Source organism: Molothrus ater, chromosome 3 (assembly GCF_012460135.2).
Source record: "Molothrus ater isolate BHLD 08-10-18 breed brown headed cowbird chromosome 3, BPBGC_Mater_1.1, whole genome shotgun sequence".
In the NCBI taxonomy this organism is placed as follows: domain Eukaryota; kingdom Metazoa; phylum Chordata; class Aves; order Passeriformes; family Icteridae; genus Molothrus; species Molothrus ater.
This window is the reverse complement of record NC_050480.2, coordinates 88481764-88494549: the sequence shown is the minus strand read 5'-3', so window position 1 is coordinate 88494549 and position 12786 is coordinate 88481764. Positions and strand designations below refer to the sequence as shown.

Below are 12786 nucleotides of genomic sequence, written 5' to 3'. Positions count from 1 at the left end.
ATAGTTCCCCTAAACAGTTGTAAGACGACAAGAAGAAAGCATGTGTCATAATTTCAAAATTTGCTAAAAGCTGACTAAAAGAGGCAGTATTTCAGATTTTCTTCTAACTGAGCCTAAAAATAACTATAGGTTTCTTTTTAAGGGGTTTGATAATTAATATTTTCTCATCTCATTAACCTAAGTCTCAAAAATGAAGGGTGATTTCTATTTTATTTTTTTAGTGAGCGATAAGGTGAGATAGAGATTATATATTGGCTCTCCTTCAGATTTTCTGAATTCCACGAGTACATTGCATCCTCTAGCATAAGTTGAGCAGTTTCAGATCTAGACATGAAAATTCCAGAGCTGCTATTCCACTAGCTAATGGAAGGGCACATTGCACTCTCATCCTGCATACCCCTAACCTCCACTTCAGCACATCATCACAATAAACTCCTATACACCATATCCTGTGATAAGTTTTGGGTGGCTTAATGTAAAGGGTAAGATACTTCCCGTTTAGCTATGCAAAATAAACAGTTTTGGAGAAGCTCGTGCTCTTTCAGTTTGCCCTGTGGCAATTTGTGAAGTGCCTATACTATTAAGTTTTGGCTGGAGGACAAAGCTGCTGAGAATACAAGGCTTTGGTAGGAGTAAGTGTGGGTTTCGTGTCAGATGTTCCTGGACCAAGGTGAGGAATGCTGCAAGAAACACAGATGATTAGGCAGAATAGCTTCATGTTATGAATGGAAGCTGGAAGAATAATGCAAAGCCCAGGGTTTTTAACTGCTTGGGCAAAATGGTCCCAGACTGATAATAGAGATAAATTCAGCTGCATGGTTTCGTCTTTGTTTATCAAGAGTGAAGGCCTTGGTGGGGTCCTCTAGTGAAGGAGTCCTATGTGAAAACACAAGGTCATATTCTGCCTGTTCTTCACTCTAAAGCAGCCATAGAGAGTGCTTTAGAAAGCATTCATGGAGAAAATCACAGCATCATCATATTCAGAATTCAGTCATTCCTGATCAGAAGAAAATGTACCACAATGAGCTATGCTTGGTTAAACTGGATGGGGATTAAGTAGGTGATTTTATAGTGACTCCAAGTGTAGCTGAGGGCTCATAAGTAACTGCCATGTATAATGGGAAGAAAACATTTCAAATTTTGGATGCAGAGAGTACCAATTTTATGCTTTTTATTCCTTAATGTTGTTTTTAAGCATCACAAATTGAAAATCCTATACCTTCAGCAAATTAAGTTTCGAGTCCTTCCCTTCCTCAATGCAATTTAACTTGGAAGTTTCAGTGCCTTGGCTTGGTTTTGTTATTTCTATTAAATATTTCCTCAATATTACTTACATACCCATGAATATTTGGTATCAGGAAGTCACACTGCAGTTAGTTTGTACATCTAACACATTTGAAATCATCTTCTCCCTTTCAGACATAAATAAATAGACTTCTGAAAACCTTGATTGTGAACTGTAGTTTCTAAAGCCAGGATTTAACTAGCACTGGTGCATGTGCTTCATGCTAATGTTTACAGTACTGATTATTTCAGAACATACCTTTCTAGTAGGATGTCACAATATTTAGGACAAGTCTTACTTTCTGTTACTTTAAATGAGAAATGACATATAGTGAAAAAGAATGTTCTGCTCTTTCACATAACAAATGAATTATAAAGACCAAAAAGATTGACTCGTAAAGAATGAAATCTCAGAACTGTTTCTTTCATTTTGTGGGACTCATGATTAACCACTAAGACAAGTCTGTGTTGGTGACTAAAGTGAATTCCAGTTATATTAAGGAGCAGGGCTGTTATAGACTACAGCCATAAAGGCACAGATCAGCATATTTTAAAGAAAAGTGGGACTGAGAGTGTTCAGAAGATTTCTGAGGGAAGTGTGGGCATCAACAACACAAGTAGCAGGTTCTGACCTAAACAGACTTTCACAATAAGTCAGGGCTATATTAAGGTTCAGGTCATTTTGGAGAGGGGACAGAGTTTTAACGAATTCACTAAATAAATTCTTATTAGTTTCTACAATGGGCATCTGGTACATCCCATGTAATATTTCTCTATGGCTTGGGCTCAAAGCTGCCCTGGTTGAGTACTGCAACATGTGCATGCTAAAATGCATGCCTATAAACTTGTTCTGAAGAGAGAATGTATGATTTGGTTTTTTAAAATTTGCTCTCACATTTCAGAAGACTTAGATCCCCAAATTCTTCATTTCATGCTTTTCTTTGCAAATTAGTAAGAAACTCCTCTCATTATATTAGTGCTTTTAGGAAATTTCTGAAACATTTAAATGTTGACTATTGTAGTCAGAAGTTAATCTAAAAGTCAGAAGGAAAAGGACTTGCTGTATCCAAGATGCTCAAAAAAACTTTTGCATTTAATCTGAGGCCTAGATTTGGATGAAATCCTGTCTTCTCTAAATTCAGTGAGGTTTTTCCACTAACTTATCTGAACTGTGATTGTTTTGCCTTGATCATTTAATACCAAAGCAGCTCTTCAGATTAATAGGGTAACATCAAACAACTGTGTTTCAGGCTAATTCCTACACTAGCAGTAATAATAAACACAGAGATGAAAAAGACATGTAAAAGTAGAACAAAATGAAAACAAGCAGTCTAGTTAAAACTCTGAGATTATCATCCTTTTTTATTTTCTTATGACTGTTAGAGAGCTGTAGGCTTTGGAAAGAAGTATTTGCTTCTGTTGCTTTGTCATGCTTATGAATTAAGCTGTTTGTATTACAATCCCTAAGAACCATGCTGGGCATTGTATCTCATTTATATAAAACTCTCAAACGGAAATTGAGAAACTATCTTTCTAAAAATTCAAAAATATGCTGTTTAATCTTCTTTAAATTTTTTGAAACTGTTATTCTAATTTCATGTTTGTAGAACTGCTGAACTGATTCTTGTCTCCCTCATTTAGTTTGATCAAGCAGCTGATGCTGAATTTGCCTGGATTGCAGAAACAGAAAAGAAACTGATGTCTCTGGGTGATATTAGGCTTGAGCAAGACCAGACCACTGCTCAGCTGCAAGTTCAAAAGGTAAAAGACATGCATTTCCAACTGTCATGTTAATTATTGGCCGGCACACTCTCCATCTAGAAAATGTACTGGCGTGATTTAATTTTCAATCCAATCATAATTAATGCATTTCAAAACCAGCTTTTGCTCCAAATACTTTATTTAAAAAAAATATTATTCTAACTAACTTTTATTGTGTTTCAAGGCTTTTACCATGGAGATTTTAAGGCACAAAGATACTATAGATGAACTTGTTAAATCTGGGGATAAGATCATGAAAACATGCACTGAAGAAGAGAAACAGATGATGAAGGTAAAGTTCCTTAACTTGCAGCTACAGTGGTAGATATGCAGAAAATGTACAAGTAGAAGGGTTCCTATAGTGTCTTTTAAAATACTAATGAAAAAGCATTAATTACAGTCACTTCCTGTCTGAGGATTGTAATGCTAGAGGAAATGCTGTTGTGCGTTGCTCTCCTTCCTTCAGGATGTCAAGAGAACAAACGCTGTGTACTTGCTTCTTTGCCTGACACTAATTTGGAGCCCCATTTGTCATCTTCATCCATAGTAAACAGTATTTTAGCCTATAGATAATGGAGTAAAGACGTGTTAGTCATCTGGGTTGATGTGTAAAATCTGGCAGTTTATCTTCCAAGTTCTTTTGGGTCAGTGATGCTCTGGGTGTGAACATTTCTGTGCCAAATTCACTGGCTCTGCACCTCAGTGTGAGTCTTTACTTTCATTTCTGCTGATTTCCATGTAGGCCTTGCTTGCCAAGATTATTCCATCCTGTCACAGCCCATGAAATGCGTTCTTATGACCTTTTTTATTACACACAGACACAGAGAGCCCAACGTCAGGGCTGCAAACATGTAGGGATGGATTTTTCATGTTGGCATTTGGGAAGGATTAGTTGTGGGGTTGGGACTTTTTTGCTAAATTACGGTGAGGCTGGGTATTTTGTGTAAATTCAGTCCTTCCAATCCATGAAAAACAATGCTTCAGTAATTGTGTTCTGCTACAGGATCTCTGAATAAATTTGATTTGCTCTTAAGTGAATTTAAAATAGATGAGGTGTTCTGCCTATGAAACCGTAGTCATAAGGCAGAGCAGTTTTGTGTGAGTCTCTGCTAAATACTTTTATTTGTCAAAAGTACTGTATATCTGTGTGTTAAGGTTATGTTCTGTCCTCTGGATAGCATCTCTATGCTTAATTTACATGCAAGACATAACAAATGAAAGGATAGCTTGTTCTGCCAAAGGGGGAAAAAAAAAAGCTTCTTCATATTCAATGTCTTGCTTATATGTAGTTTTTCCAAGGCTAGGATTTCTGTGCATTGTCACATGTAATATTTCATAAACATGATAACATGGGCAGTTTTCCAGAGGAAAAATATAGCTAGTATAGCTAGTTGATACTTTCATTTATTATTACATGCCCAAATACATTAAATTAGTAATGTATAAGTCTTATAGTTCTATCACTATTATCTATGTTATTAATGGTAATACATTCTCATTAAGTAATGTAGGCTAACCTGGAAAATAGTGTTTTGTGGTTTCTGTTGCAAATTTGTAAATGACAGCTGCAACAATATCCTGTTAGCTTGCCAGAGTGGAAAAGAAAACTCCACCAAAAAAACCACCAAACCAAACTAAACATCCCAACAGATTTGGTGTATTTTTCCTCTTGCTTTGAATCAGAAATGCTGTGGAAAACTAGCTTCTGCCAAGTGTCACTGAAGATAAGTGTCTGTCGTAAGGAAGCTGGGCTAAGATCTGTGGTCAAATCATTTGCAGCTTGACTAGAACTCTATGAATAAAGTGTTATTTGTAAATATCAGTATTGTTAAATATTTTCTAATTATTTTGCAAGTACTCTGTCAAATTCTGGTCTCCCTCATTGTTGATTCTGTCCACTTTAAACAGTGATACTGTAGAAACATCAAAATTGAAATTTTATTCACTGTGAATTGGTGTTAAAATTATCAGAGAATGTTTGGAAATGAAGGTAAGGGACACATGGAAAAAAATACTTTTAAAAAATTAATATTATTTTGCAGAAAAAAATTGAAAGCCTCTTACAGAAATATGATCAAGTCTGTCAAATGAACTCAGAGAGAAACCTCCAGCTGGAACGGGCTCAGTCCCTAGTTAACCAGTTCTGGGAAACTTATGAAGAGCTTTGGCCATGGTTAACTGAAACAGAAATGATCATCTCTCAGCTTCCTGCACCAGCCCTTGAATATGAAACATTAAAACAACAACAAGAAGAACACAGGGTAAGTGTTTGGCTAGTTTTGAAAAAGAAAGTGTTAAATATCAGGAAGTATTTTGCTTATAACTGTGGAGTACTCTGCAAAATTCTTAAAACTATATCAATCTTCTGTTGAAAAAAAATAATTAAAACAATAATACAGAGTATATGTACATTTTCAGTCATGTCTCTGCTGTTTACCAAACTATGCATGTAAGCAAGAGTGTCTGGGGAAGGCAGCAAGTGATGTGTAAGCATAAAAGAGGGCTAAAGGGTAATAATTGCCATTGTCCTGGGAGAACTGGAGACATAAAAATTATTATATAAGAAGTATGTATATTTAAAAGTACTCATTAATGTCAGTACTGGAACAAACCAAAACAGAAACAGAAAGAACAGATGTGGGATGTTGGAGCAAGAAACAAAAGGGGGGTACAGTCTGTACACAGATATGGACATATGCTGATCTTATGTATGCATAAAAAAAATAGCTTTTGTTTTGTTGGTAACATTGAAACTTAACTTAGCTGAGTAAGAAAGATGAACAATTAGAGGGCCAAGAACTGATTGCTTGGCTATCAATCCCCCAGTAATTTATCATGTCAAGAATGTTTGTTGTGCAATAATTAAATAATTGTTTACCATAGCATCACAAACTAGAGGTGACAGTGTTGTAGACTGGCCACTGTATGGGTTCTCTTACATAGATATATAATCAGTTTGGATAAAAATTGAGGTGTTTCATAGGTGACTGCTAGTATCACATGGAATCAGATGCAACCCACTGAGGTTAAGACCTGCATGTTTTAGCAGATGCAAAACCTGCATGGCCACTGGAGATACCTGTTTCTCCCTGCTAAGCATGGAGTAACTAGTGTTTTTTTTGTTTCAGCTGCCTCCATTAAGTGACTCAAGTTAGATAGCATGAACCCTGGCTTCAAAGTCTTGTTTACTTTGAGACCAGCTAATGAAATGTGCCACTCTTATGTACTGGTAAACACCAGGTTCACTCATTTGTCTTCCTATTATGTCCAGAAATAACAAACATGTTCTGTTAAGACTAGCTACATAACATAAGCTTTACAAACTACCTTGATTAGTCACTGCGAACCATATCATGCTTGCTTTACTTGCAGGATTGTTCCTCATGTACTTTAATCATGCTGCTTCTATAAGAAGCCTTTCAGATGAGCTTCTATTTTTGCATTTTCCCCGGGCTGTGCCATTAGCTGAGATTTGTTTGTTAAATTGAAGATTGATATCAGGCACTTTTAACATGTAATCTGCTCTGAAATGATTGTTTGCTAGAATTGTTTACCCAATAGTAGATCATGGAGAAGACCAAATAATTTGTTGTTCTATTAAAAAGAAGAAGAAGAAGAAAAAAAGGTAGCTCTCAAATGTGAATGAGAACTTAATGTTTCTGTTCTGATCTATTTACTGCTGACTATCTTTGTTCCAACTTGTGGAATTCATAGAGTTGATTCTATGTGAGTAACATGCAGTTAGTTTGGTTTGAAATGAGCTGTTGGCAGAGTATTTTAGCATAAGGTTTAGACCCAGAAATGTGCACTCTTTTGGCCTTGTGTCAAATCATCTCTTTGTGCTCAAAAATAAACCACACAAAATTATTTTCTAAAAATTTTCAAACTGTTCTTATAATCTCCTTTACTTCCTCTAAACTAATCAACGTTATTTTTCTTGTGGCAAGGTGTACAAATCAAGCCACATTCAAAGTAAGTAGTTAGAGTCAGGGGGGTTATTTTCATTTCTGTTTTGTCATTGGGAGACTGAAGAGTTGTGTCACTGTCTTCTCAGTCTCCTCAATGTCCCCTCTTCTGGGGAGGAGCAAGGAAGAAAGCCAGCATCTGGATTCCTTTTTAAGGGAAGGACTGTAGTAAAGAGAGGAGAACTTATTTACACTGAGACTGATATAGGCTCTTTTCTGGGTCTTCATTAATTTAAACAGACTCTCAGCTGGGAGGAGCAGTGCATGTACCTCTCATGTTCCTGCACTGAGCTATTGGATAGAAATGCGTGGAGTTCACAGCACTGAGAGGGACAGTGCCTCTCACAAGACTGGGACTTTTCTGAAAAGAGAGGGATGAGATGAGAAAGTAAATAAAATGAGGAGGAAGGCTGGGGCTACTCACACAAACAAAACTCTTTCCCTTTTGTCAATTCTATGGGTGCAAGCAAGAAAAATCTGAAATCCTTACGCATATTGGAAGACACCTTGTGACATTTCACTTCCACAAGCCCCTGCAAAGTCTTCAGGACAATTTTTGCTTCTGGGGTGGATGATGAGAAGGAGTAGACAGCTGAGATCAAATATAATGCACTTACTAATTAATTGTTGAACATTGTGTAAGTTAAATAATACTGCTGTTATAAAGACAGAGGGGTCTTGTGGCCGGAAGGGCGATGGATAAATAAGGTTGATAGGTCTCTACTGATCACTTTGCTTGTCCTTTTGCCCTTTTCACTGATTTCTTTGACGCTCCCTTGTGCTGGTTTCCTGTTCTTAAATCAAGGATAATTTGAATTAATTTTCTTGCAATGCTGGTGCCTCTTTCTGTGATGCTCTTCAATGAAAGGCTTTGCAGCATGTGACCAATATCACCATGAAAAGTATATATGTGGTGGCGTGACGCCCATGTCTGGAGTATCGTTGCCCTTTCTGTCATTATAGGTTCTAAATATGATGGGCAATGTCTGTTGTTAGCATCATATGCATAATTAGCATCTTATTTTTTGCCTGTAATCATATGTCCTGCCAGAGTGTTTCCAGTGTGTGTCTCTAGTTCTGATGTTTTATGCCTGCATAGTTCTATGTTGGAATAGGAATGGTCACTGGCAAAGCAGTCATTAACTTTATTTCTGCTTTACATTAAGATGAAAGGTATTTGTTTGGAATTTCTTGCCAGCTGGATGTGTTGGAAGTGTGGACAGTTGTAATGTGGTGGTGCAAGGGTAAGAAACTGATAAGTTGTTTCATTTGTTATAGCAACTGCGTGAGCTGATTGCTGAGCACAAGCCTCATATAGATAAGATGAACAAAACTGGGCCTCAGTTGCTGGAGCTGAGCCCAGGAGAAGGCTTTTCTATCCAAGAGAAATATGTGGCAGCTGACACCCTGTACAGTAAAATTAAGGAAGATGTCAAAAAGCGAGCACTGGCACTGGATGAAGCCATTTCTCAGTGTACCCAGGTATCAATTAAGGTTTAAAGTATAATTGGGTTCATTCAATGGAAAAATACACATTGTCATCTTACATGGTTTTATCAAGACTAAGCTATGGTTTCATCTGGATTTTTCAACCTAATGGTCTGTGAATGTTCATACCACTACTAATGGTATTGATTTTTCTCTATCTCGAGGGATTATAATTTTATATATTGGTCAGTATTATAACTTTCAGCCATTGAAAAATGTTAAACTGCTTAATTTTTAAGTAAAACTAGTGGTCTAAAAATGTGGCCTTTGATTTTCACTTTTGTTTTCACTTACTGGCCTGTTGCTAGCTGATGCCTCATTTCTAAACAAATGTTACTTTTGATCAACTGATCAAAAGTAACATTTATTTACAAATGAAGCATCAGCTAACTAACTAACTTGGGTGTAGTTAAGTAACTTGGGTATAGTTATTTCTAGAAATTAGCAGCTGTGGTTAACAGTAGGCAATGGAACTAGTGGGTAGTTTAGCAGTGGTAATGGCATTGGCTCTTTGCTGCAGACTCCAAAAAACATAACATAATGCACTGAAACTGCTACAGAAAAGTATTGCCAGGAAATTTAGACTTCGCAAAATGCCATCAGCATAAAACTCAGGTCAAGTCCCCAAAAGCTGCATATTCTAGCTTCATCAGCCTATGAAATGAACTTCAGTAGAGTATTGTCAAATGTTGTGTTCTAGCAACTCTTAAGTATTGTTAAATATGGGTTAATTGTCATTAAATTCACACTGAAATTTTTTCCTCTACCCCAGATTTAGAAAAGAAACTCAGTAAAACTTTGTACATAAACCCATACAAAAACCTGAATAAAAGTACTTTGTTCTATACTGCTGTTTTTATAGGAAATTCCCCTTTTTCCTCTTTAACAATTCTACATTCTAAGTAATTTTGTCAGGTCATTATAATTAATGTCATATTCCTTATCCCTGCAGCTGAGTTTAAGAATGTGAGGCAAAACTAAATGACATCAGATATCATCCAGCTTTTGAAGTGGTTATAGACATATTTTATTTTATATATATATATTTTTTTTTTTTTTACTAAACTTTCTAAACTTTCAGTCATTCTAAACACCTTCCTTATTGGCACCTCTGAAATACGCCTGATTATTTAAATCCTCTTTTTTTCTTTGTCATAAATGTTTAGTCCTCCTCTTATGTGGAGCTGCCAGTTTGAAAATCAAGATATTTATTTAGTGTTATAGTCCCTGTTTTGTATGTGATAGACATCAACATGTTGTACTGGCTAAGTACAGAAAGGAAGAAGTAAAATGCATTCTTTGCTAACACCTAGAACATAATCAGATGTTGAGAAATTACTGAATTACTTATGCAATACTTTATGGTTCATTTTATATACTTAAATGTATACACAGATGGCAAAGCAAAACATTGTAATGCCCACAGAATGTAATTATATAAAATCTTTTTTTATGAAGATATGTGAATATGGATTGTCAGATCTCTGCACTATGATGTTTATGTCAATGTTTGTCTAGACAGTCCTTGAAGAGTAATTATTTAACTCTTCAGGTTTGAAATTATATTAAATTGCACTGTGTATCAAAGGAAGGACATAATGTATGAAGCTAGAATGAGACATTGTAATGACTTGCATTTTCTTCCTTTTAAGTTCTAAAATACTTTGTCTTATTTGTTGAAGTTGTTACAAGGAGACCCACTGAATGCACTGACAACTTAAAAATGTGATCTGTGTCCTGAAATTAGATGCAAATATTGCCAATTTAATTTCAGTTTTTATCACTTTTGTTAGGTTTTGTTACCACAATCAGTTTCTTGGAAGTCTTGAATGTGGGAAGGCTACTATTTCATAACACATTTTGTTGGCTTGTATGATACTTCTAACAAAAACACTGAGGCCTTTAGTGTTAGTCACAGAGTCAGATTTGAAGTGGGTTGTATGGTGGGAAAAAAGTAATTATATTGCCTGTGTATATTCTATTGAATAGAAGGGATGTAGCTATTTCTTCACATAAGGTAATCTTGTTTGGCTGTGTTCTTTCTTGCATCTTTTCCAAGTGTTGTCAGGAATGCTTTTTGTAGATCCTGGAGAGTTATTAAATGCAGCCACAATTTATTGATTTCTTTAATTTGAAAGGGGCGTGGTGGTGCGAGATATTGAGGAATCTCTAAGCATCCAAAAGCATATAATAAAGGCCAGCTTTGGACCTATCCCAAAGGCTGAACCACTTTAACACAGCTGTAATTGAGTTTCTGAGCACCTACTTGGGCTCAGTCAAACATGGAAGAACACAGTATGTACATTGTTGTGTGCTTTTAGTTGCAGAAAGTACCATACCTTTACTGCCCTAGCGAGCACCTCCTGGCCATTAACAGATGTCTTTTCACAGATACATGCCTTACATATAAAGCCCTAATCAGAGGTAGTATATCAGTATGTTGGTCCTAACAGAAAAATGTATGTTTTTATTAGTAAAGTACAAATCTTCCTAAAATGATGAAGTCAGAAACCCATGGCTCTCTAAAGCTACAAACTACATGAGTTTCACAGGACTAAATGTAAGCAGATTCTGCCATGGGTATAGTACTCTCAGAGGGAGTGTCTCAGGAGTGACCCCAAACTTAATAGAAAAGTTCTTGAATTTGAGAGAACCTATCATTTTGCAAGGTTATTTTAGTAATTTAGAATTAAAAGAGCCTAGAGGGAGGTATTGCAATTTGCACATGCATATGTTGGATAGAGATGTAAAGTACTTTTTTCCAGATAATTTCAGGTGCCATTTTTTAGTTTTTTGGTGGTTTGTTTTGTTTTTTGTTTATATTCTAATTTGTCTGCCATTTCCTTCTGTCCTGTGGCATCCTCCTAGTTCCATGACAAGATAGATCCAACTCTGGAGAGTCTGAAGCGCATAGTTGAACGTCTGAGGCAGCCACCTTCGATCTCAGCAGAGGTTGAGAAGATAAAAGAGCAGATCAGTGAAAATAAGAATGTGTCAGTGGATCTGGAAAAACTTCAGCCAGTGTATGAGACACTTAAACAGAGAGGGGAGGAGATGATCGCTCGCTCAGAAGGTGCTGATAAGGATATGTCTGCTAAAGGTAATAGACTGAGAAAACTTTCATGTGGTGGAAATGCAGTAAGCTGCAGCATATAAAATTCTTCATTTCTGATGACCTCTAATCTGGGGAATGTTCTCCAGGAGAAGCTGCTTAAGATTTATAAAAACAAAACATCATTTAAAATAATTCATTGTGGATATGACCTTTATTTTATTTCTAAAGGCCATTGTGTTTGTTTCCACTTAACATTATAAGGAGTCCTGCAAAGAAATGTTTTAGAGTCTAAATTTTAAAATGTACACATATGTTTCTGCTGTAGAACTGTAGAGAGATTTATGACCAAGAATTGTTTGCCAAGGTAGTAATCTAGTTCCTTTGTTGTTTAGCTGTTCAAGATAAACTAGACCAAATGGTCCTAATTTGGGAAGACATCCAGACCCTGACTGAGGAAAGAGAGGCCAAACTGTTGGATGTAATGGAACTAGCTGAAAAGTTTTGGTGTGATCATATGGCTCTTGTAGCTACTATTAAAGATACTCAGGACTTCATTCGAGAGCTGGAGGGACCTGGAGTTGACCCATCTGTAGTCAAGCAGCAGCAAGAAGCTGCAGAGGTCAGTAGAAATTATTTTCTTGATTTGAAGTACTTTATTTATGGTATGCAGAGGAGAAGGTATTATTTTGTAAAGACTAAGAGGGATAATTGTGTAGAAATTTTCAGTAATGGTATCTCAAGAGTCTACAGTTAATAACACATATCAGTGCTTAATTGCAATGAGCATGCAACATGTGCTTGTCATTACATTTCCTTATTTGTTTGTAAATATGTACATAACAACCATCTCACTGAGACTTTGAAAAGTTGTACATACTTGAGATTCCTTGAGTCGTACGTAACATCCAAATGAAAGGTGGACAAATGTATTATGCTCTATGTATTATCCTCTAAGCCTGTAATTATTTATACTGATAGTTAAATGTTTGAAGGTTGAATGATAACCTCTGAGAAAGAAGACACTCTGATTAAAGAAATCTAATTTAAAACTTCCTGTTTACTTTTTCTATCTCAAGCAAAATGATATCATAAACCATTGTTACAATTTAGACTGATGTCAGCTGGTTTCATCCCTGCACTGCAAAGGGATGCTTATTTTCTAAGTCCAAGTGACTGGAAGGAAAACAAAGGTGGAATCCCACAGTGTTCTGTCTTGAAAGCAAGTTGTACATA

The 12786-nt window shown here is 36.1% G+C and overlaps 1 protein-coding gene across 8 annotated transcripts in view; it reads left to right on the top strand.

The window, feature by feature from the left end:
- DST (dystonin) overlaps positions 1-12786 on the top strand; it is a 294261-nt gene that overhangs the window by 238584 nt on the left and 42891 nt on the right. For all 8 annotated transcript variants that reach the window (XM_036379370.2, XM_036379365.2, XM_036379364.2 and 5 more), the window contains 6 exons: positions 2926-3045; positions 3230-3337; positions 5088-5306; positions 8289-8492; positions 11367-11598; positions 11946-12172. In XM_036379370.2, coding sequence (XP_036235263.1) covers positions 2926-3045; positions 3230-3337; positions 5088-5306; positions 8289-8492; positions 11367-11598; positions 11946-12172 — 1110 coding nt within the window. The remainder of the gene's footprint in view (positions 1-2925; positions 3046-3229; positions 3338-5087; positions 5307-8288; positions 8493-11366; positions 11599-11945; positions 12173-12786) is intronic.